Source organism: Mesoplodon mirus, assembly GCF_964341445.2.
Source record: "Mesoplodon mirus genome assembly, chromosome: 12".
Classification (NCBI taxonomy): Eukaryota; Metazoa; Chordata; class Mammalia; order Artiodactyla; family Ziphiidae; genus Mesoplodon; species Mesoplodon mirus.
In genome coordinates, this window is record NC_138988.1 from 21,191,266 (window position 1) to 21,216,799 (window position 25,534).

At 41.2% G+C, this 25,534-nt stretch overlaps 1 protein-coding gene across 9 annotated transcripts in view; it reads left to right on the plus strand.

Moving 5' to 3' along the window:
- FRMD4B (FERM domain containing 4B) overlaps positions 1-25,534 on the plus strand; it is a 322,972-nt gene that overhangs the window by 189,661 nt on the left and 107,777 nt on the right. For all 9 annotated transcript variants that reach the window (XM_082637923.1, XM_082637922.1, XM_082637926.1 and 6 more), the window contains 3 exons: positions 8,951-9,016; positions 11,164-11,258; positions 21,999-22,091. In XM_082637923.1, the coding sequence (XP_082494049.1) occupies positions 8,951-9,016; positions 11,164-11,258; positions 21,999-22,091 (254 nt within the window). The remainder of the gene's footprint in view (positions 1-8,950; positions 9,017-11,163; positions 11,259-21,998; positions 22,092-25,534) is intronic.

Consider the following 25,534-nt stretch of genomic DNA (forward strand, 5'->3'; position numbering starts at 1 on the left):
TTCATCTTTAGTTAACTGAATTCTCCCCTTCTGTATCACTCTCCCCACCGCGGCCCATTTTCCTTTCCTCTTCTGCTGCTTTTATGCTATGGCTGCTTCTTCCCTACTTACTGTCTCTCGTTTTCCTACTCCAGTCCCAGTGAACCTGCAAGGGACGCCCAAGAGTCCTACTTTGATACGACTAATGGTCCGGAGATTCTACCCCAGGTCACAGCAACATGACCCTAGACAAGTTACTGAACCTCTCTGTCCTTCAGTTCTGCCGCCTATAAAATCTCAACAGTAAAACTTCTTACCTCCTAGGGTTGTTCACAGCATGCAAGAAGATACTACCCACATGAAGTGCTTAGCGCTCGTGTGACGTGTCCTACATGCTTCCTAGAAGCTAGGAGAATGGTTGGTTGGTAGTGAAAAAAAGAAGTTCCCAATGATTGCACACTGGGAGGGCAGGCACCGTCTTGAAAGACCTTGAGGGGAAATCGCAGCTGACTGGGATTGGAGACATCTGTGTCAGTCTAGGCCATTCTCTGAACGAGAGTGTCAATAGCTCATATTCACTCAGCACCCAGAGATGATATAAAGGGACCCTGTTCAGCTGGAGTTGACATCATGTGGGTGAAATCTAAAACTCTGTCCACTCAATAGATCCCAAAGTAAGAACGTCCTAGATACGTCCCTCTCTCCAATTCCTCCAGGATGTCTCATCTGGTGAGGAATTAATAGCTCACCTTGTTCTCTGGGTGGAAAGCTTGTTTTTTAAATGTGTAAGTCTGTCTGGGTCAAGGCTTGGGAGGTGTTTTTGGAACATCCTCACTTTACATTATGCTCTACATGTTTAAATCACTTGTGAATATTTCATTGGTACCTGTGTCTAGACTCTGACCAGTTAAAGTATTCCTCCCCTGAGCAGAGATTTATTGTCCACATTCTTACTGTGTACCAGGCCCTGTTCCAGGCCCTGGGGATACAATGGTAAACAAATCAACCAAGGCCTCCCCCGTGGAATTTACGTTCTGGTGGTGAAAGATAGAGGATAAACAAACAACAACCAAAAAGAAATATTAGCTACAAAGAAAATAAAGCAGTGTGGTATGAGAGACAGTGTCCAGGCTGTACTTTACACTGAGGAGACGGAAGGCCTTTTGGGGATGGTGACATTTGATTTAACATCTAAAAGTTGCAAAAGCACCCAGTTGTGCCGTGATCTGGGAAAAGAGCATTCCAGACAGAGGGAACAGCATATGCAAAGTCTCAAAGTAGGAACAAGCCTTTATTCTGAGGAAGAAAAGAAGGTCGGGAGTTCCCTGGCAGAGTTAATACTCTGCACTTCCAATACAGGGGGCGTGGGTTTGATTCCTGGTCCAGGAACTAACATCCCACATGCGGGGTGGCCAAATAAATAAATAAATATAAAGATAAGAAAAAAGAAAAGAAGGTCAGTATGGCTGGTGTGTCTAGGCAAGGCAGATGGGTTGGACATTAAGTTAGAGAGGGTGGTGAGTCAGGTAACATGGACACTGTGAGCAAGGCAAGGAGTCGGATTCTCCATTGTATTGCTTGAGAAGCCACTGGGCGTTTTTAAGCAGAGGAGTGAAGGGATTGGATCTGTATTTTGAAGAGATCATTCACAGGGCTGTACGGAAATTGGACTCAAAAGCACCAAGCCCAGTTAGGTAGCTGATTTTGCACACATCCAGGCAAGAGATGATGGTGGATTAGACTCTAATGATGATGGTGGATAGGTCATCCCACAAAAAATCTTGGGGAGTCATTTTAATGAGACAGGTCCTCTTTTGCTGAACTTTCAGAAAAGGTCAAAAGGGAATGAAAGAGAGGAAATGAAGCTTGATGCTTCCTTACCAAGCTTTTATATTTCCCTGTTCCAAAGAGCTACTAAAGCAAAACCAAAGTAGGCTAGGGTTCTGGTCCTTTTTTGGTATTTCCTGTTGCTTTCTAAGCGCCCCCAGTCATTAGGAATGATCCCACCCTGCCCTATCTTGACTTGCCTTAGGGGCTTTTTGGTTTTTATTTTGTTTGTTTTTTGTTTGTTTTACGGACTGTCTGCTCTCACCTCCTGAATCAGGTAGTGGGATTGGGATTTGGTGGGGCGTGAGGGTGAAGTTCACACAGACTTGAACCCCACTATAGGCTGCATGTCAGCGCACCCCATGAAGCAGAGTTCTGGCCTGTGGCCAGTTCTTACTTCCTTTCTGATCTTCCTCATTTAACCACTGACCAGATGGAGAAGGCCCTTCCACCAGCACTCAGCGCTTAGCCTCTGAGGACCTGCTCTATCAACTGGGGAACAAACGCAGGGCAACCACTGAGGTGGGAGTTTTAATCCAACATGCACAATTTTAACCTCCGATTTCCTGAGGTTGAAGGTGGGAGAGGGTGGTGGGAAGGATATCAAGTCTGGGTGGGTGTCAAGCGAAAGTTTCCAAAGAGATGAATTTCTTACATGTTTTTCTATTCCACACAAGGCATTGCTGCTATTAGTTGTCACCGGGTAGGGGCCAAATCCGAAACTGCTCTGATGGTCTCTATGGGTCTCAAAGGTGATTTTGAATGTGTAGATATAATCATTGTGATCCATGAACAGCTCCCTTTAAATATAACTCCTGTGGATGAAATTAGAAGAGAAAGCTTCAGTGGGAGTCATGTTTGAAAATAAGTAAGAAATGCCGGGGTTTTTTTTCTTTTTATGTTTACAGTATTTTTAAAAAATTAAAAGAAACAAATCCATCTGTTGGGAAAAGAAGTGCATTTGCATAAGGTGGTATTTAGCAGCTGAGTAACGTCATGCTCACCTCATGTCGGGCCTGAAAGACAGAGTCCTGAGTTTTATTATGTAAATTTCAGGTGTACAGCATAGTGATTCACAATTTTTAAAGATTAAGTTGCATTTAAAGTTATTATAAAATATTGGCTATATTCCCTGTGCTGTACAATATATCCTTGTAGCCTATTTATTTTATACACAGTAGTTTGTACCACTGAATCCCCTACCCTATCTTGCGCCTCCCCCCTTTCCTCTCCCCACTGGTAACCACTCGTTTGTTCTCTATATCTGTGAGTCTGTTCCTTTTTTCTTATATTCACTAGTTGGTTTTATTTTTTTAGGTTCCAGAGTCCTGAGTTTTAATCCTGGAGCTCACATTGACTTGCTGTGTGGCTCCGGGCACATCTTTCCTTAATTTCCCCACGTTCCAAATAAGCGGCGGTGATTAGATCCCTTCTAAGACTCTTAAGTTCTACAATTCTAACTAATTCTAGTCAAATGATTTTGCCCTGGCACTTTTCACACCTGTTTTATGACGTATTGTTTTTCCCTTTCTACCCACTCATCTCCTCTCCTGAAAATGGGCTGCGTGGGAAGGCTTTCCCACAATTTGTCACTTTATAGCGTAGGGAGTACCTTGTGGGTAGCTAAGTGGTTAAGAGCTTGGACTTTGGGTTTGGGTGTAGTTCTGCCATTTATGAATCTTGTTATTTATAATCTCTCTAGTAACCTCTTTCTCCTGTGTTACTGGGAGGTAATGTTACCTGTGAGTATCACAAGGGCTTGCATATGTTCGTACATGTAAAGTGCTTAGCGCGTTGCCTGGGATGTAGAAAGCGTCTGTTGGTTGTGTTGCTAATGTTATTATTAAAATACCCAGCCAGGGACTTCCCTGGCAGTCCAGTAGTTAAGAATCCGTGTTTCTACCGCAGGGGGCGTGGGTTTGATCCCTGATTAGGGAACTAAGATCCCTCATGCCATGTGATGCCAAAAATACATAAATAAATAAAATGCCTAGCCGGGTGGCAGGGTCACAGAAGGACACAGGAACGAGTGTTCCCCTCTCTCTTTTTATTTCTGCTCCATCATCTCTGGAGAACGTTTCCACCATGTACTTTTTAACTTTACCCATCATTTATCTTCTTTAAAATGGGTTAGTAATACTCCTCCCATTAAAAAGCTTTTTTTTTTCTAAATGGGAGGATAAATGGATTACAGAAAAGTTTAGCTGTTTGCTTGTTAATTTTCAAGCACATGGGGACTATAATAAATGTGGTCCTCAGAAGTGGTATATTTCACTCTCAAGGGTGTCAGATTAAAAGCTGTCAGGATGTTGCTTATGAGGTTTGGAAACACTGAGTAACTTTTTTAAGGTAACAGAGGTAGTAAGAGATAAAAATATGATTGTGAGCCCAAGTCTGGCTTAGAACGCTTGTACAAGTTCCATCATTTCTCAGGCCTCAGTTTCCTGGTGCTTGAAATGAGGATGCCTCCTTTCATAGGTTTGTGTAGAGACTGAAATAGTATTTTTTTTAAAAGAAGAGAACATGAATGGTATTTTTATTCTGAAGCCTCTTCTGTTTTTCTCTTGCCATCACATAAATGCATTGGTTCACACTTGGTTCACACGTAGCTTGGATTTGAAATTTTATCCCCCTAAACTTTGTTAGAAACCCTGTTACACTGGAAGGTCTGAATTAGGACTACCTGACTTTTGGTCAGTTATTTTGGAATACTATATGTTAATGAGGGTCAGGCCTCAAGTCCTTTGCCTGGTGCACAGCAGGCCTTCCTTTGACGTTTGGTTGTGTCTCTTCCCTGGTACAGAGTGAACTTGAATGTAGTTTGCTTATTCACATAGTAGGACTCCCAGGAACCTGGCAGATAATACACATGTGTGAGCCAGAGACCACCAACACTACCTACAGAGGGGGCTGTTCTGCCCTTCCCTGGCCACATGTGGCCATGAAGGAAATCCAGCCCAGTGTTTCTAGACCTTACCATCTAAATTTTTTTTTAAATGGCATCTCCTGATTTCTAATAGCAGCAACTGAAAGTTATTCATAAACATTTTTTTGACCAACAAGATACATCCACCACCTTTCAACTTTTGATTTAAGTGACAAGGGCAGGTTTTTCTGTGGTTATTGATGATCAAATTAGCCCTTTGATCTCCCGGAGGAGCCATCCTCCCACGTAGGAAAGGGCTTGGTGAGGACTGTGGGCTCAGACATGCCAGGGTTCAGATGTGCCAGTGTGGGCATAAAACTGTAGCAGTTTCTCCCCAGTTCATCTGCACTGCCCTTCTCCAGTTTGTGCGTGTATATCATTACATCACATGGTGGGGTGTTTGTTTAGTCTCTTCCCCGGGCCCCCCACCCCAGATGTCAGCCTCTCTCTTGGCTGATGTATTGTCTGTGATGGGAGTATCAGTGATTCTGAGTAGAAGATTTTACCATATTAGTGACATCATCCAGGGAGCGTGTCCTCTGGGATCTTTTGCCTTGGTTTAGGTATAGATACCCGTGGTGTCATATGAAGATGCTTTTAGTTGCAATAAGCAGACTCCAACTCAAGTTAGCTTAAGAGAGAGAGGCGGGGAAAAAGTGGATTCATTGAAGGAATACAGGGATGTTTTATGGAACTCAGGAACAAGGATTCTGGATAAACCGTAATGGAAAAGAGTATTAAAAAGAATGTATACATGTGTACATATCCCTTAATGGATTTATATTGTTTCCATTGATCTTCTGGGTATTATTTTATTGTTCTGTAGGGCATGTACTTAGGGTTTGCTTGTGTGGGTTTTACAAAAGAGATTAAATGATTTAAACTGACACATTGATTGATTTCCTCCTGTAGTACAGAATAGTAGAAAAAAGATGACTTTTTTTTTCAGTTAGACATTAATTCAAATTTTACCTTGGTTTTTTCTTGCCCAGGCAAATTTGAATGATTAACCTTAAACTCTGTACCTTGACTTCCTTGTCTGTAAAATGGGGATGTTGCCATATTGTAGAGTTTTGTGGCACTTTAATGAGATAATTTCCATAAAGTTCCCAGTTTAGTGCCTGAAACAAATAAAGATTTGTTCCCTTTCCTCTTGCCACCAGAGATGTGTATGTGACCTGGCTTTGCAGAGTTTGAGGGCATAATCAGTGGCCATGGGGCAACGTAAAGCTTCCCACTTACCCCTTAGCACTACTTCCAAGGTTCCTATGGGCCACATCTCCAATCTAACCAGCTGAGCTGCTTTCTAGGCTTTTAGAGCAGAGCTCAATCAAAAATGTAAGTAAGATATTGTAATTAGTGTTTTTCACATTAAAAACAGATTGCTTATCCCACTCTGAGACTCAATTTTCTCATCTGTTGAATTGGGGATAACAACACCAATCCCAGAAGGTGACTATGCAGCTCAGAGATAAGATTATAAACACCTAGAGCAGGGCTTCCCTGGTGGCGCAGTGGTTGAGAGTCCGCCTGCCGATGCAGGGGACACGGGTTCGTGCCCCGATCCCGGAAGATCCCACATGCCGCGGAGCGGCTGGGCCCGCGAGCCATGGCCGCGGAGCCTGTGTGTCCGGAGCCTGTGCTCCGCAACGGGAGAGGCCACAGCAGTGAGAGGCCCGCGTACAGCAAAAAAATAAAAAAATAAAAAAATAAACACCTAGAGCAATGCTAAGTATGTAGTTGGTGCTCAGTAATGGAAGCAATTTTCTTTTTAAATTGGGATTATATGTATCTGTGTTTCCATGTCTTATAGTTTTGTTTTGTTTAGTTTAGTTTTCTGCAGAGTCATGGTGACTTGCAGGATCTTAGTTCTAGACCTGGGCCCCTGGCAATGCAAGTGCTGAGTCCTAACCACTGGACTGCCAGGGAATTCCCAAGGTCTTACAGTTTTGTACAACACCTAAGAGACAAAGTGCTGCTGATGCTTTTCAAAAGTAACCCAGCAATTCCACATGCATGGACAAAGCTGGATGTGCAAAATTTATTGTGACATTGCTTATGACAGCAAAAAGCTAGAAACAGTCTAAGTGTTTCTCAGCAGGAGACTCATTAAATACCTCTGCACAATGATTTGATACTATAGAACCTTTATAAAGAATGAGGTCGGTCTATATGTGTTGACATTGGAAAGATTTCCAAGAAATATTGAATTAAAAAAGCAAGGGGCAAAACAGTAAGTATAGCATAGTTCCACTTCAATTGAAAAAAACCATACACATATAAATATCCATATACACAGACACCGCAGTCACACACATACACACACACACACACAAATATTAAGAGTGCCTGCTTCGGGACTTCCCTGGTGGTCCAGTGGTTAAGAATCTGCCTGCCAGTGCAGGGGACATGGGTTCGAGCCCTGGTCCGGGAAGATCCCACATGCCAGGGAGCAACTAAGCCCGTGTGCCACAACTACTGAGCCTGTGCTCTAGAGCCCGCGAGCCCCAATTACTGAGCTTGCACGCCACAACTACTGAAGCCCATGTGCCTAGAGCCCGTGCTCCACAACAAGAGAAGCCACCACGGTGAGGAGCCCACACACCGCAACAAAGAGTAGCCCCCGCTCGCCACAACTAGAGAAAGCCCACACGCAGCAATGAAGATCCAATGCAGCCAAAAATAAATAAATAAATAAAAACAAATTAATTATTAAAAAAAGTTTAAAAAAAAGAGTACCTGCTTCATTTCAAAATATGTCCAATATAATAATATTAAAGTAAAACATTTAACATGAGAATATGTTTTTTTAACATGTATACGTGTATATCTGAAAATCCATATAAAGATGGTCTGTGAGGATTCTCCTCAATCTGACAGAGTGGTAATTTCTGCAGGTAGAAAGGTTTGGAGCATGAGTTACTCAAAGTTGATCTTTGCATTTTATGCATTGTTTAAATACTTTACAAGGAGTAATTTCCCAGTATTGCAGTTATAAGTGATAAAAAATTAAATATAATTAGTAATTTATACATCTAATTGTTCTTAACTGGGTATCTTAACTCTTCTTTTTTTAAAATATTTATTTTTTAGCTGCGTTGTTATTTTTTAGTTGTGGCACATGAGATCTTTTGTTGCAGTGCGTGGGCTTCTCTCTAGTTGTGGCATGCGGGCACACGGGCTCATTAGTTGTGGCACGCGGGCTCCAGAGCACATGGGCTCGGTAGTTGCGGCATGCGGGCTCTCTAGTTGCTCTAGTTGTGGTGCGCGGGCTTAGTTGCCCTGCGGCATGTGGGACCTTAGCTCCCTGACCAGGGATCGAACCAGTGTCGCTGCATTGCAGGACCGATTCTTAACCACTGGACCGCCAGGGAACTCCCTACCTTAACTATTCTTAACTGTTAATTATGGTAGTGATATGAATACTACAAAGGAGGGCCAAAGCTTCAAAAATGGACACTTTACATTTTAACTTTAGTATCATTTGTTTTTCATCCTATAATTATGCATGTATTGTGTTTATTAAAACACAACAATGAATAAAACCATCTTCATTTGGAAAATAAAATATTGATTCAAGGAAAAGTATAGTAGTTTCCTCTGGGAAGGAAACCTGCTTTTCATAGTATAATTTTGTGTGTTGTATAGGTATTGTTTTTTCAATATATTGAGTGGTCTTTGCTTTTCATTCTTTTTTCTTTTAAATCTAAGAGCTAAAAAAATAAAAATAGGGACTTCCCTGGTGGCACAGTGGTTAAGAATCTGCCTGTCAATGCAGGGGACATGGCTTCAAGCCCTGGTACGGGAAGATCCCACATGCCGCGGAGCAACTAAGCCCGCGAGCCACAACTACTGAAGCCCATGCACCTAGAGCCGGTGCTCTGCAACAAGAGAAGCCACGGCAATGAGAAGCCCGCGCACCGCAACAAAGAGTAGCCCCCACTAGCCACAACTAGAGAAAGCCTCGCACAGCAACAAAGACCCAACGCAGCCAAAAAATATACAATAAAAATAAATAAATAAATAAATAAATAAATAAAAGTAAATGCAAGAGCTGATGCCATATAATAAATCTGTTTATGACCAAACCTGTTGATTAACTCGACTGATAGCATTTTTAGGCTGAGCACATCACCCGTAAAAGAAATGGTAAATCAAGTTGAAGGGTTTGCCTGCCAGCCCCAGCCTGATGCCACTCTTGCTGTCTTGTCTCCACAGATGACAGAAGGCAGGCACTGCCAGGTGCACCTCCTGGATGACAGGAGATTGGAGCTGCTGGTTCAGGTAGGTGATGCCACACAGGGACAAGCCATCCTGGTTCCCTCTGTAGGCCTTGTGGCCTATGTTCAGCCTGCTTGCTTATCTGTGCCTCAGAGCCAGTGACACAGGGTTGTTTATGGGGGATAAAGCTTCAAAGCCAGGAAACCTAGCTGTATTTAAGAGTAACTAGAGACTGGTGACAGGATTCAGAGTTGCTTGGATTGCAGTCTCAGCTTTGACACTCAGTAGCTGTGTGACCCTGGGCAAGTGACTTGACTTCTCTGAATCACCTCTTGTTGGTAAACTGGAGACCATAATGCTTCCCCGAAAGGGTTTTTGTGAGCTGAGACTTGTCATTCTGCCACTTTCCTGTCACATGGCATGGTCCAAGTTAAATACCCAGTTTCAACAGCTATGAACTGGCATTAAGATTGCCTAATATTCCTCTCAGAAATAATGGTTAAAATCATACTAGATTAATCCCAAGCTCCCAATCCTTCCCTCCCCCGCCCTCCCCCTCGGCAGCCACAAGTCTATTCTCTATGTCTGCAAGTCAGCTTGGGAGCTTGGGAACTTGGGAGCTTGGGATTAGCAGATACAAACTCGTAGATACAGGATGGATAAACAAGGTCCTACTGTATAGCACAGGGAACTATATTCAATATCCTGTGATAAACCATAGTGGAAAAGAATATTAAAAAAGCATATATATATATATATGTATATGTATAACTGAGTCAATTTGCTGTACAGTAGAAATTAACACAACATTGTAAATCAACTATACTTCAGTATAATTAAAAAAACATCAAACTAGATTATATACGTGAACGAAATCTCTGTAAAACACATGGGACTTATATGAGTGATGATATCTTAATTATTGATGCTTCTCTCTTTTTTCACCCAACACTCTGGACCCAGAATCTTAAAAAATCATGGAAGTGCCTGATGACAGCCACACCTAAAGCCATGGCTGGAATTCCCTCCCTTCACCAAACCTAAATTCTTCCCCTTTCTGAGGCTGTGCCGAGCCCACTGTGTACAGGCTTCAATTAGAATGAAAATAGCACATCAATCATAGTTTCACCAAAGTAGACCTTTTGGTCTAGATTTCTATTTCTTTTCTTTTCTTTTTTCTTTTCCTTTAACATTTTTTCCTTTCTTCTTTTTTTATCATGACTGTTCTTTCCTCCCCAACAAGAAACATCCAACCCTCAAACTACCACAACGAGCCCTAAAATGTGTGGCTCAAAGTTCAAAAGAAGTCCACCTAGAATGCCTCCCGGCAAATCCCCCTTTCCTTCCCCAGTCTCTGCAAATCCACCATCCGCTCTCACTCTGGACATTCTGGCTGATTCCAAACCATGCTTCTTCCCACCAGAGCCAGTGCTTCCCAAAAGTTCATAGACTAGATTCTTCCTCTAATGAGGTGCCCAGTAAGTACTGGTGATGATGATCTGCACAATGGATACAATTGCTCCATCCCTGGAAAGAAGTGAAAAGCTTATTAGTCTTTGGATTCAGACAAAACAGGGTTCAAATCTGGTCCTTAACTAACTGGAACATCAAGCAAGGTGCTTGACTGCTCTTGGCCTTTGTTGGCTCATCTATAAAATGGCAAGAACCCCTACTTCATAGACTCATTGTAGTGATTAAAATGAAATAATGGGTAGAAGGAGTCCAGCACAATAAACAGTCACTATTATTATTGTGTTGTTGTGGTGGTGGTTGTTAGTCCTCTCTGGGTCTTGAGCCTTTGGGTCTTGAGCCTCTTCAATTGACCGTCACCAAGCCAAGTTATTCCTACAATCTAGGCGGTGTTTAATATTCTTTGTCTTGATCACTAGCACCATACTGTATATAAAAGAGCATTTTTTCCAAAACACCAATGCATTTGTGAATACACTTTTACTTTAGAGGAAAAAATAAGGTGCTGGATGGAATTGCAGATATATCAAAATGATGATCTCAGTGATGTTCCTGTTCCCATTTCCTCCCCTTCCCAAACCCTTAGAGAATGGTCTCTAGTAGATTAAGCAACAAAAGGGCACGGGCATCCGAAAACAAACAAACAAAGGCTGCTTTAAACTGTTTGGGACAGAGGAAAGTGGTAGCAGTGAGAGAGAGAGGGGACCAAATTGTTTCTAATCATATTTTTATCTTAACAGCCCAAACTTTTATCAAGAGAGTTGCTGGACCTCGTGGCTTCGCATTTCAACCTGAAAGAAAAGGAGTATTTTGGAATCACGTTTACAGATGACACGTAAGAGTTTTCATATTTTTACCTTTTGTCTGGGTTACCTATGTGCATAACTCTCAACCAAAAGCAGGGGCAGGGGAATGCTCCAAAAATTAGAATATGTCCTGCTTAGCTGAAGAATTTTTAATACTGGTTTTTCTTTAGAACTCTGGTAAAAGGAGAAGAAAGGGAATATTGATCATTCTAAGAACTCAGAACATTGTCCCAAGTGCCTTAGAAATTTGTTGCAATGATCTTGTTATTCTTGATGATAGGCTGTCTTCACATTTCTTTGAATGCAGCTGTGCTTGCTTATTTAGCTTATGTATCAGGGATAGAAATGCTAGTGTCATCTACTCATATCTTGAAACTGAATTAATGTTTGGATTTGGTGGCAAGAAAGTTTAAAGGCAATTTTGGGGCCCACCCAATAAATATGTATATACTTTAATGCTGGATGAAATTTCTAACTTCCACTTAGGCCCATTTTATGTAACCCTCATTTTTTTTTTCTTTTACTTACATTTTTAATGCTAACGTGGATATTGTGTATATTTTTAACAATTGAAATCCCCTCTGAAATGAGACTGGTATATAACAGTGAATTCACAAGAATTTAAAGCTCCGTGTAAGCAAAGGTGTTTAGTCTTACCAGCTCTTTTCTGCATGTGTGTGTGTGTATGTGTGTGTGCGTGCTTTATGGCAGCCTGACTTGTCTAGTTATATGCAGCTTGATATATTAAATGATTTCTTCTCCTTTGTGGGATAATTTGCAAAGAGCTCTTCAAATATTAAAATTCAAGAAAACGTGTTCCAGACACAAAATATATTGGCCAACCACCCAGCCAGCATTCTTTCCGTAACTCTCTCAGTTTAAATGTTTTTCCATTCTTCATGTTAACCAGGCAGAAAATTACCTCAGGAAGGGGTTAATTTGTTTTTAACACTTTGTATCTGCTGATTACTTCCAGCCTTGGTGGGCTGCAAGCTTAGGACCTCCTGGAAATGCCAGTGGGCTCAGGACTTGGGCTGGGCAAAAAAAGCAAAGAAAAAACAAACCAAAAAAACCCAGACAGCTGAGTTGTCAGGAGACATAGAAAAACCTGAAAACTTTGATTTCAGACTTAAGATGTTTCCTGAATGGAGTTCAACAAAGCAGGAAAAAAGTGCACTCCACATCACCCATCTCATCCTGAATCACAAAATTATCTGTTCACTCAACAACGGTTTGCGACCTTGTCTGATCAGTCCTCTGCTGGATGAAATAGGAAATGCAGATGTCCATTGAGCACAGGCTCTAGCTGGAAAGACAGAACCAGTTCATGAGAATCAGTGATTAAACACACACATACAGGTTGAATCTGAATGTGACTGAAATCATAGCAAACAGCATTGACTTAAAGCCATAAATACGTGATGGCTAGGTTATATGGTAAAAACCATAAGTACACAAACACTACAATTTAGGGAAAGGTGACATAAAATAGAGGCTAAAATCATGAATATTAGAGTAATTTATCCATTCAACAGTTATTTCTTGAGTGCCACTAAATGCCAGGCATTTGTTCCAGCTTCCAGGGATTCAGCTGTGAACAACACAGACCAGGTTCTTGCTCTCATGGAGCTTATGTTGCACTAGTATGGTCCAGTAGAACAAGTAAATAAATAGATAAATGAGGGACTTCCCTGGTGGTCCAGTGGGTAACACACTGGGCTCCCAATGCAGGGGGCCCGGGTTTGATCCCTGGCTGGGGAACTAGATCCCACATGCATGCCGCAACTAAAGAGTCCACATGCCACAACTAAGAGTCTGCATGCTGCAACTAAAAGGTCCTGCATGCTGCAACTAAGACCCAGTGTAGCCAAAATGAATAAATACTTAAAAAAAGATAAATGAGAAGATACCAGAAATGACAAGTGCTTTGAAGAACATGAAACAAGAGGCCATGATCAAGAAAAATGGGGGTGGGGTGATGCAGTTTTAGACAGGGTGGACCAGGACAGCTTCTAAAAGGTGATGTATAATAGAAAGCAAGAACCAGTTCTGCAAAAGTCGGGGCAGCTTTCCCAACTAATCTAATTTCTAACTAAAGCAGGTGGAAATACTCTCAGGTGAGAATAAGCTTGACTTTGGTTTTTTATTTTTTATTTTTGAGAAAGAAAAAAAAAAGCCAGTATGCCTTGAATAGAGAGAGTAAGAGGAAAAGTGGTACAAGATAAAGGTTGAGAGGGAGGCAGGGTGGACATCATAGAAGCTTGGTAGCTATGAGATCTTAGACTTAATATCTCTGACACTCAAGTTTTCTCATCTGTACAGTGGGCATAATAATAGCACCAAAATAATAAGTACTATATAAGGTACATATAATAAATAGGGTCATAGTATTATACTATTAAACAGGTAGGGTATGTAGAGCCCATGCACACATCCTGTTGTTCGTAGTCATGGCAGGAAGGTGTGCTCTGAAGGAGGCTGAAGGAGGACTTGAGTGGGAAGCCACACAGGAGGGTAACTGGGAGGGCACTTAGATCTTAGGTAGTGGGGAGAGGAGCCAGCATTCAGGGAAAAGTCATTTTGTGCACCAGTGCATGGACATGGTCATGAACATGGTACATCTGCCCAGTGGCTAGGAAACTGGCCTGAGCGTGGATTAAGATATAAGAAGGACAAACACACAGGTGAGCCCAGAGAGTCATGTAGATGCAGAAGGCACACCAAGGCCCCTGAAGGATGTTCTGCAGGGGAGTGACATGATTAATGACTGCGGTCTTGCAAATGTCCCAGGCTGTAAGGTTCGTGGTGGGCTGGAAAAGAGCCCTGGCCACATGGCAGGCTTTTGGGAAAGCTCCAGACTCAGGTGAACGTAACCAGAGGGGGCATACATCAAGTGTTCAGACTGTAGGACCTTCTCTTCAGAAAGTAAGGAATACATAATATGAATGGTTTCCTTTCCTGACTTGGGCCACTTTCCCCATCGTGTGCCTTGGGATGATTTCTTTCTAAATACTCTATTGGAAGAAGAATGTCTCACTTAAGTCCCTCCTTTGGCTATTTTCTTTAGTGACATCGGTCAATGCTTATAGTCTTTCCAAGAAGCCTGGCTCCAAAATGTCCTTCGTGCACTCCCCTGCAAATGACAGCAGAGTCTGTTTTTGAATTATGATCAGTTTAGAAGGTGTCTTCTGGCTCTAGCTGTGTTTATTTTTAGAAGAAGTATGAGCTGGGCTCTTGGAGGGGGGAGTGGGAATTGGCTATTTCCACCTTTCTGGGGAACAGGTCTGGAAAATTGCTTCTGTCAAAGGGTGTCTCCTTGGAATGTCTTGGTCACAGGCTTAGTCCTTTTTCTTGTCTGGTAAATATTTTTGGAAAGTATTTTCTTTCGGCACTCCCCTTCCCCCGCCCCCATAAAACCACTTAGTCAGATCCCTCCCAGGATGCTGTCTGAATTGCATTTTCCAGCCTAGATGCCACATCAGCTCTTTGCCTTTGGTGAACTTCAAATAGAGTAAGGCAAAGCAGAGGGGACATTTTGTCAATGAAACTAGCCACTGTCTGTAGCCTACTCCATGGGCCAAGAAGAGGAATGGAAAAATGGAATCACGCGGTTACATGATAAAAGTAGTGATGGTGACCAACAAAAACAAATTCGTGGTCCTATTAGAGGGAGGGGATAGATTTCCTAATAAGCTCCCGCCGGTTAATGCCTTCTGGTGTTCTGTGTGCAGGGCGAGTGTTTACCCCTAGAGGGCAGTCACGACCCTCCTAAGGCAGCACTTTGTTCCCCATAATGGTTCCCATCCCCTTCAACCCACTTGACATTTTTTTCCTTTCCTTGTTTTGAAAGGATTTGCTGGATGAGCTTTGTTTATTAAGAAATAACAAATAGGTTTCACAACACAATTGGGATTTTTGATCACCGTTCCATCCGGTGGGCCTGAGACGCTCGACCTTTGACTGATACAATTCTAGCCAAAAAGGACGCTTGCTTCATAGTGGGCTAACACAGCTGATAGAGGTGAATGTGTAAATTCAACTGTCTTTTTGAGGTATTGATTAGGTCTGTCCCATTTGCTGATGGAAAAACTTGAGAAAAGTAGGTTATAAGGAATAAGTGCTTTTTGATCTCATTTTACTCTCAAAGGCTAGAAAACAGCATGTTAACCTGGAATATATCTCAATGATAGAGTTAAAGGTAATTTTCACTTTTTGTTCTTCTGACTTCATCCTATTGGTGAAATTATGGGTAGTTTTTTTAAATCTAAGTTCTAATTTTTCTTTTCTAAAAACTTATTTTTGTATTACTTTTACATGAATATCTTCTTATAAAAACACTTAATATCATAGTTGAGGCTGCTGTCTTTTGATTGTAGCAATTTGCTCTGTATCTCTCCAGAAGTGTATCTAAGAATTTTCATCAATATATAATCGTATTTGAGTGTCTTCTGTGGTTAATATAATTGATTTATGCTCTATATGTTATTATACAACTTGCTGCATTCTTGGACATCATTTCACACAAGTTTATGTAAATTTACATTATGCTTCTTAAATGATGCCACATCTTCCTAAGTAAAAGCAAAAAAGACAATTCAAAATTAGTCTCATTTTCTCTAAGAAAACTTTTGAACACTATACAATACTTTATGTATTTCAGACATACATTTGAGCATCTGTGAAATTGGGGTATGTCTTCAAATCAGTGCCATCCTAAACTTGATCAAATACAGTGTAAGAATCTTTTAACTTCCAGTCCCCTATCCTTATATATTTTTTACCCACAAAAGCAGTAATTCTATGAACCTTTCCTTATGTCACTTATATCAACTTATCTTAATAATATTCCTCCAAGGAAAGCTAGAGACAGTTATTGGAAGTCTCATCTAATAACTACAGAAATAAAGACACACTTTTTTCCTATGTTAAAACTAGTAAGTGACAAAATAAAAAATAAAACAGGAATAGGGGAGGAGCTTCAAGATGGCGGAAGAGTAACAGGCGGAGATCGCCTTCCTCCCCACAAATACATCAGAAATCCATCTACATGTGGAACACCTCCTACAGAACACCTACGGAATGCTGGCAGAAGACCTCAGACCTCCCAAAAGGCAAGAAACTCCCCCACGTACCTGGGTAGGGAAAAAGAAAAAAGAAAAAGCAGAGACAAAAGGATAGGGACGAGACCTGCACCAGTGGGAGGGAGCCGTGAAGGAGGAAAGGTTTCCACACACTAGAAGCCCCTTCGCGGGCGGAGACTACGGGTGGTCGAGGGGGGAGCTTCGGCGTCGCGGAGGAGAGCGCAGCAACAGGGGTACGGAGGGCAAAGCAGAGAGAGTCCCGCACAGAGGATCGGTGCCGACCGGCACTCACCAGCCCGACAGGCTTGTCTGCTCGCCCGCCGGGGCGGGCGGAGCTGGGAGCCGAGGCTCGGGCTTCGGAGGTCGGATCCCAGGGAGAGGACTGGGGTTGGCGGCGTGAACACAGCCTGAAGGGGTTAGTGCGCCACAGGTAGCCGGGAGGGAGTCCGGGAAAAAGTCTGGAGCTGCCGAAGAGGCAAGAGACTTTTTCTTGCCTCTTTGTTTCCTGGTGCGCGAGGAGACGGGATTAAGAGCGCCGCTTAAAGGAGCTCCAGAGACGGGCGCGAGCCGCGGCTATCAGCGCGGACCCCAGAGACAGGCATGAGACACTAAGGCCTCTGCTGCCGCCACCAAGAGGCCTGTGTGCGAGCACAGGTCACTATCCACACCTCCCCTCCTGGAAGCCTGTGCAGCCCGCCACTGCCAGGGTCCCGGTATCCAGGGACAACTTCACCGGGAGAACGACCGGCGCCTCAGGCTGGTGCAATGTCACGCCGGCCTCTGCTGCCGCAGGCTCGCCCCGCATTCCGTACCCCTCCCTCCCCCCGGCCTGAGTGAGCCAGAGCCCCCGAATCAGCGGCTCCTTTAACCCCGTCTTGTCTGAGCGAAGAACAGACGCCCTCAGGCGACCTACACGCAGAGGCGGGTCCAAACCCAAAGCTGAACCCTGGGAGCTGTGCGAACGAAGAAGAGAAAGGGATATGTCTCCCAGCAGCCTCAGGAGCAGCGGATTAAATCTCCACAATCAACTTGATGTACCCTGCATCTGTGGAATACCTGAATAGACAACGAATCATCCCAAATTGAGGAGGTGGACTTTGGGAGCAACGATATATATATTTTTTTCCCTTTTTCTCTTTTTGTGAATGTGTATGTGTATGCTTCTGTGTGTGATTTTGTCTCTATAGCTTTGCTTTTACCATTTGTCCTAGGCTTCTGTCTGTTTTTTTATTTTATTACTTTAAAAAATTTTTTCTTAATAATTATTTTTTATTTTAATAACTTTATTTTATCTTCTTCCTTCCTTCCTTCTCTTTTCTTTTCATTTTTTTCTCCCTTTTATTCTGAGCCATGTGGATGAAAGGCTCTTGGTGCTCTAGCCAGGAGTCAGGGCTCTGCCTCTGAGGTGGGACAGCTGAGTTCAGGACACTGGTCCACAAGAGATCTCCCAGCTCCACATAATATCAAACGGCAAAAATCTCCCAGAGATCTCCATCTCAACACCAGCACCCAGCTTCACTCAACGACCAACAAGCTACACTGCTGGACGCCCTATGCCAAACAACTAGCAAGACAGGAACACAACCTCATCCATTAGCAGAGAGGCTGCCTAAAATCATAATAAGGCCACAGATGCCCCAAAACACACCACCAGACGTGGACTTGCCCACCAGAAAGAGAAGATCCAGCCTCATCCACCAGAACACAGGTACCAGTCCCCTCCAACAGGAAGCTGACACAACCCACTGAACCAACCTTAGCCACTGGGGACAGACACCAAAAACAACGGGAACTACGAACCTGCAGCCTGCTAAAAGCAGACCCCAAACACAGCAAATTAAGTAAAATGAGAAGACAGAGAAACATACAGCAGATGAAGGAGCAAGGTAAAAACCCACCAGACCAAGCAAATGAAAAGGAAATAGGCAGTCTACCTGAAAAATAATTCAGAATAATGATAGTAAAGATGATCCAAAATCTTGGAAATAGAATGGAGAAAATACAAGAAACGTTTAACAAGGACCTAGAAGAGCTAAAGAGCAAACAAGCAATGATGAGCAACACAATAAATGAAATTAAAAATTCTCTAGAAGGAATGAATAGCAGAATAACTGAGGTAGACGAACGGATAAGTGACCTGGAAGATAAAATAGTGGAAATAACTACTGCAGAGCAGAATAAAGAAAAAAGAATGACAAGAATTGAGGACAGTCTCAGAGACATCTGGGACAACATTAAACACACCAACATTTGAATTACAGGGGTCCCAGAAGAAGAAGAGGAAAAGAAAGGGATTGAGAAAGTATTTGAAGAGATTATAGTTGAAAACTTCCCTAATATGGGAAAGGAAATAGTTAATCAAGTTCAGGAAGCAAAGAGAGTCCCATATAGGATAAATCCAAGGAGAAACACGCCAAGACACATATTAATCAAACTATCAAAAATTAAATACAAAGAAAAAATAAAAAAGCAACAAGGGAAAAACAACAAATAGCAAACAAGGGAATCCCCATAAGGTCAACACCTGATCTTTCAGCAGAAACTGAAAGCCAGAAGGGAATGGCAGGACATATTTAAAGTGATGAAAGGGAAAAACCTACAACTAAGATTACTCTACCCAGCAAGGATCTCATTCAGATTCGACGGAGAAATTAAAACCTTTACAGACAAGCAAAAGCTAAGAGAATTCAGCATCACCAAACCAGCTTTACAACAAATGCTAAAGGAACTCCTAGGCAGGAAACACAGAGAAGGAAAATACCTACAATAACAAACCCAAAACAATTAAGAAAATGGCAGTAGGAATATACATATCGACAATTAACTTAAATGTAAATGGATTAAATGCTCCAACCAAAAGACATAGACTGGCTGAATGGATACAAAAACAAGACCTGTATATATGCTGTCTACAATAGACCCACTTCAGACCTAGGGACGTATACAGACAGAAAGTGACGGGATGGAAAATGATATTCCATGCAAATGGAAATCAAAAGAAAGCTGGAGTAGCAATTCTCGTATCAGACAAAATAGACTTTAAAACAAAGACTATTACAAGAGACAAAGAAGGACACTACATAATGATCAAGGGATCAATCCGAGAAGAAGATACAACAATTGTAAATATTTATGCACCCAACATAGGAGCACCTCGATACATAAGGCAAATGCTAACAGTCATAAAAGGGGAAATCGACAGTAACACAATCATAGTAGGGGACTTTAACACCCCACTTTCACTAATGGACAGATCATCCAAAATGAAAATAAATAAGGAAACACAAGCTTTAAATGATACATTAAACAAGATGGACTTAATTGATATTTATAGGACATTCCATCCCAAAACAACAGAATACACTTTCTTCTCAAGTGTTCATGGAACATTCTCCAGGATAGATCATATCTTGGGTCACAAATCAAGCCTTGGTAAATTTAAGAAAATTGAAATGGTATCAAGTAGTTTTGTGACCACAATGCTATGAGACTAGATATCAATTACAGGAAAAAAATCTGTAAAAAATACAAACACATGGAGGCTAAACAATACACTACTTAATAACCAAGAGATCACTGAAGAAATCAAAGAGGAAATCAAAAAATACCTAGGAACAAATGACTATGAAAAAATGATCACCCAAAATCTATGTGCTGCAGCAAAAGCAGTTCTAAGAGGGAAGTTTATAGCAATACAGTCCTACCTTAAGAAACAAGAAACATCTCAAATAAACAACCTCACCTCACACCTAAAGCAATTAGAGAAAGAAGAACAAAAATACCCCAAAGTTAGCAGAAGGAAAGAAATCAAGGAAACAATAGCAAATATCAATAAAACTAACAGCTGGTTCTTTTTGGAGGGGTTGGATAGGGAGAGTGGGAGGGACATGCAAGAGGGAAGAGATATGGGGATATATGTATATGTATAGCTGATTCACTTTGTTATAAAGCAGAAACTGATTCACTTTGTTATAAAGCAGAAACTAACACACCTTGTAAAGCAATTATATTCCAATAAAGATGTTAAAAAAAACTTATTAAGAGGATAAATCTCATGGTAAGAGTTCTTACTACAATAAAACAAAAATAAAAAAAAAAAAAGCTGATTCAACCCTCTAATCTCATTTTCTCCTGTATTGAAAGTCTTGGGTTCAAATCCCAGCTCTGCCACTTTTCTTTGCAGACTTATTGTAAAATATAGTATTAATATATAAAAAAAGTACCAGCTTGGTTGTCACTAAGTAGTTGCTCAATAAAGATTAGCTGCTATTATTATTATTATTACTCACGTTTCCTATCTACTTATAATAAATGCAGCTTAGAGTTTTCTGATTTTTTAAAAAATTATGTACTCAAAGACCAAAATAGGTTGGAAAATGTCTTCTGAACCATAATAAGTTTTGGTGTAATTTGACATCCCACTGCTATCAGCATGTTCTTAAGTTTTGTATAAGCAAGCAAGTGGAGTCTCTGCCTTCTGGGAATTTACAATCTAAAATGGATCAACTAGTGGGACCATCTTGGAAAAGTCACATAAACAATCCCCAGCCACAGTGTCTCAATTCTTCTATCCCTCAGGTCACAATTTCAGGAGAATGTTTATACCCATGAATTTAGTGAAGCCCTTGAATGAATCAACAAATACGTGCTTAAATGTTAGGAATTGCATAATATATATCCAAAAACAGCCCCCAGAAGGTATTTGACCCCATATTTTTATTTTTATCTTTTAATTAATTTTTTTATTGGAGTCTAGTTGATTTACCATGTTGTTTTAGTTTCTGCTGTATAACAGTGAGTCAGTTATACATATACATATATCCACTCTTTTTTTAGATTCTATTCCCATATGGGTCATTACAGAGTATTGAATAGAGTGCCCTGTGCTATTCAGTAGGTTCTTATTATCTGTTCCATACATAGTAGTGTGTCAACCCCATATTTTTATAAAAGCTGTAGTATTGTTATCTGTGTCTGTGTGTTTTCATTAAAAGAAAAGTTTCCCTTCTTGACTATCTAAAATATTTCAGATTTTATATTTAATAAGAATTTAAGAATTAATATGTTTAGTATCACCTAGTTTTTTATCTCCAAAGGCAGCCAGTGTTTTCAGTTTCTTGTTCATTTCATGATGTATCCTCTTTGAGATATTTTTATACATATAAATGCACATATGTCTAGCTATTTTTTTAACTTAAAAATGGCAATATATTATACTCCCTGTTATGCATCTTGCTTTTTCATTTAACACCGTATTTTGAAAATCGTTCACAATAAGTTTGTAAAGATACCCTTGATCTTTGGTATGGCTGCATAGTATTTCATTGCTGTTTAAATTCGTTTTTTTAAACAATACCCTGTTTGATTTTTAGGTTGTTGTGAGCCTTTTTGCTGCTACAAACAATGCTACAGTGAGTGGCTTTATACATAGGCTATTTTCCACATGTGCAGGTTTATCCTGATTAACTCCCAGAAATGACAATGCTGGTTCAGAGGCAGGTGCTTTTGTAATTTTGATAGAAATTGCCAAATTGGCCTCATCACTGGTTGTAACAGGTTATACTCCAACCATTAATGTGTGAGAATAACTGTTACCGCACAGCTCTGCCAACACAGTGTTTATTAAACCTTTCTCTGGGTTTCTGTTTAATCTTTCTTGTTTTGTTTTGTTTTGTTTTACTCTTACAGAGGTCAGCAGAACTGGCTACAGTTAGACCACCGAGTTCTTGACCACGATTTGCCCAAGAAACCAGGCCCAACCGTTTTGCACTTTTCTGTGAGGTATGTAACCAGAGACACATCTACCATCACCACCTGCCTCTTTTTTTTTTTAGAAAAAAAAATTCCTGGTGATCAGAGTCAGAGAATTTAAAAAAAGAAGGGACAGATCGAAAAATTATTACGTGAAAGAGATTCTTTGCTGTCTTAGTCGGGGGAACAAGTTAACATAGATACTGTGTAGAACTGTTTCCTTTGAAGATGAAGTATAGAATCACCTTCCTTTAGTTCTCACAGCCCCTTGCATCCATTTAAAGGTGAAAAACGTAAGTAATATATTTTAATACATAAACCTGTTTCTGACTCAACATACTTCTAGATTTTTATAATTTGAAATATAGCAAACACTTACTATTACATTTGATGTAGGAATGTTTTCTAGAGACTATGGAAATTATTGAATTTTATACGATTTCACACCTTAATTGGAATAGACAATAAAATGCAAACAGATGCTCATGGAAAGAATTAACAGTACAGAAATCTGAATTCTGCTTTCCTAAAGAGACTGCTGGCAAAGAATACTTGATTTGTTCTCTGAGCTCTGCTTGGGCAAGTCACTTAACCATACATATTGGCCTCAATTATTTCCTCCTGCAATGGATATATTCAACTAAATCAGTGATTTCTTAAAGCCAGCCGATGATGGAAATATTTTTTCACATTAATTATTCACACTCTAAGATAATAAAATGTTATAAAGAGTAACGCCCATGTTCCTTACCTAGCTTAAGAAATAAAAAGTCACCAATTTTGCTGAAAGTCCCTTCCTATGTACTAGCCCCTCTCCCCACTATCCTGAATTTGATATATTTTCATGATAAATTTTGTCTTCCTGGTCTGAAGCCAAATATGATAAAATAAGCTAAGGTAGGAGATTTCCCATAAATCTAAATATGTTTTCGTAAAGCTGGATTCACCTAAAGAATGGACCCTAAATTCTGAGCTTATGTTATTTTTTGGATGTTGAACTATGCTTTGTTTTATGACATGACGGTGGAGGCTTTTTGTCTTTCTTTGGGGCGGGGTGGGGTTTGGTTATAGTATGTTTACCTGACAAAATCATGTCAATTTCCACAAACCCTTGTTTCTTTTTTTTTTTTACTTCTTTATGCTCCTTGTAATCCAAAAGTGTGATAAGATGTCCTGATTGTCCTTTTCTTTTTAAGTCTCTTTTTAACATGAATTGATGGTGATTGTGGATGGAGGCTGCTCCTTATAACGTAAATAAAGCGTTGACAGCCCCCAATTTGTTTTTTGCTTTTTGCTCTGAAATCTTTAGAATTTTTTTCTTACCACCAGAAGTCACATTTTTAAAACCCAGGAAGGAGGTAGCATAATGGTGATTTGTCCAGGAGCGTAGCATGTATGGAAAAGTACACAGAAATCCTACAGAAAAACATAGGAGTTTCCTGGAAAGAGTGTGATATGAGTGCTTGGGTCCATGGAAATGGAGGAAAAGACAAACACAGACCAGCAGCAATAGCAAAAAATGTATATTAGTAATTAAACGGGTCAGAGAATAGAGAAGCTTTCATCTCATATTATGTAGGGAAAATGGCTCAACATAAATCAATCTTTTTTCACAAAGAAGTATATTATCGTTGTAAACATTTCAAACTTTATGAAAGTATAGAGTGAAAAGGAAGAATTACTCTCCATCAGGACACTCCCTCACCTTATCCCAGTTCACTCCCCTTCTTAGAGAAAAATAAGGCTAATAAGTTGTTTGGTGACTTACTTTTTTTTTTTAACCTGGAGGTCTTTCCTTGGGTATATAAAAATCACTTTATTTCTTTGCACTTCCATAATTTAGCTATCCAGGCTGCTATTAAGCGTTTAGGCTGTTTCCAGTGACTTTATTAAGATGTAGCTTGCAGTTAACATCCTTACACTTTCATATTTGGGCACATGTGTAGTGCTTCTGTAGCCTAACTACTCAGTGCTATTTATTTATTTATTTATTTATTATTTTTTTTTTTTTTCTTCTTGCGGTATGCGGGCCTCTCACTGTTGTGGCCTCTCCCGTTGCGGAGCACAGGCTCCGGATGCGCAGGCCCAGCGGCCATGGCTCACGGGCCCAGCCGCTCCGTGGCATATGGGATCCTCCCAGACCGGGGCACGAACCCGTATCCCCTGCATCGGCAGGCGGACTCTCAACCACTGCGCCACCAGGGAGGCCCTCAGTGCTATTTATTTAGTCACCAGGTTTATGTTCTAGTTCTTTGACCACTACTCTCTGGTCTATTTTTGGTCTCAAAATGCCAAGAGAAAGCTGTGTCTTCCCTTCTGTACAGTCACTCATAAGGCGGCCCTGTCAGTCCAAAGCGAGTTCCTGGGATTCCGGAGTTGCCTGCTGCCTGTTTGTGAGTTTCAGCACTTATCTCACAAGTGTCCCCTAATCACTTAGCTTTACTTTCCCTGAACTACTTGCATGTTTAAAAGCCCTTATCAAGTTTTTAATTATTCACTTAATTCTTCTTCCCAACAGTACCCTGAGGTCTTAATAGTCTTTGTTATTATTCCAATTAAGGACTTGTTGTTACTCCAATTTAATTAAGGAAATGATAGAGCAAAAGCACACACCAAGGAATTAAGTGAACTGAGAGAGGTCAGTGAGTAGATTGCAGTTCTTTGGAGGTCTCACAAATAGGACTGTAACCACTGCAGTGACGTCAGTGGCCTCTCAGAGGGTCTCCAGCCTCCTCTTTTTTTTTTTTTTTTTTTTTTTTTTTTTTTTTTTTTTTTTTGCTGTTCGCGGGCCTCTCACTGCTGTGGCCTCTCCCGTCGCGGAGCACAGGCTCCGGACGCACAGGCCCAGCGGCCATGGCTCACGGGCCCAGCCGCTCCGCGGCATATGGGATCCTCCCAGACCGGGGCACGAACCCGTATCCCCTGCATCGGCAGGCGGACTCCCAACCACTGCGCCACCAGGGAGGCCCTCCAGCCTCCTCTTTTAAGAAAACAGGACTGCCGCTGATACTTATATCATAGCAGACATCACCACCACCACCCCACCACCCCCAAGTTGCCTGGAGTGACAACACTTCTGAGTCATTGAAGACTAGAACCAAAGAGCATTTGATTGTACTTGGACACGGGGTCACCATAGAAGCCTCTAGAAAGACACATGGTCTCTTTGGGTATCGGGGTCATTGCCTTTCCCATCAGCAAGTACTGCTGCATGCCCTGGAACTCGGACTCGCTCACTCGTGGACACCGAGGTGTGTACGTGCTGAGTAGTTAGCACACAAGGAGAAAGGATTCCCCACAGAAGTAATGCATGATATGGATGTGCATCACAGTTATTTTCATTGCTAACAATTAAAAATATCCAAATGTAGGGGAATTCCCTGGTGGTCCAGTGGTTAGGACTCAGTGCTTTCACTGCCGGGGCCCGGGGTTCTATCCCTGGTTGGCAAACTAAGATCTTGCAAGCCGCGAGG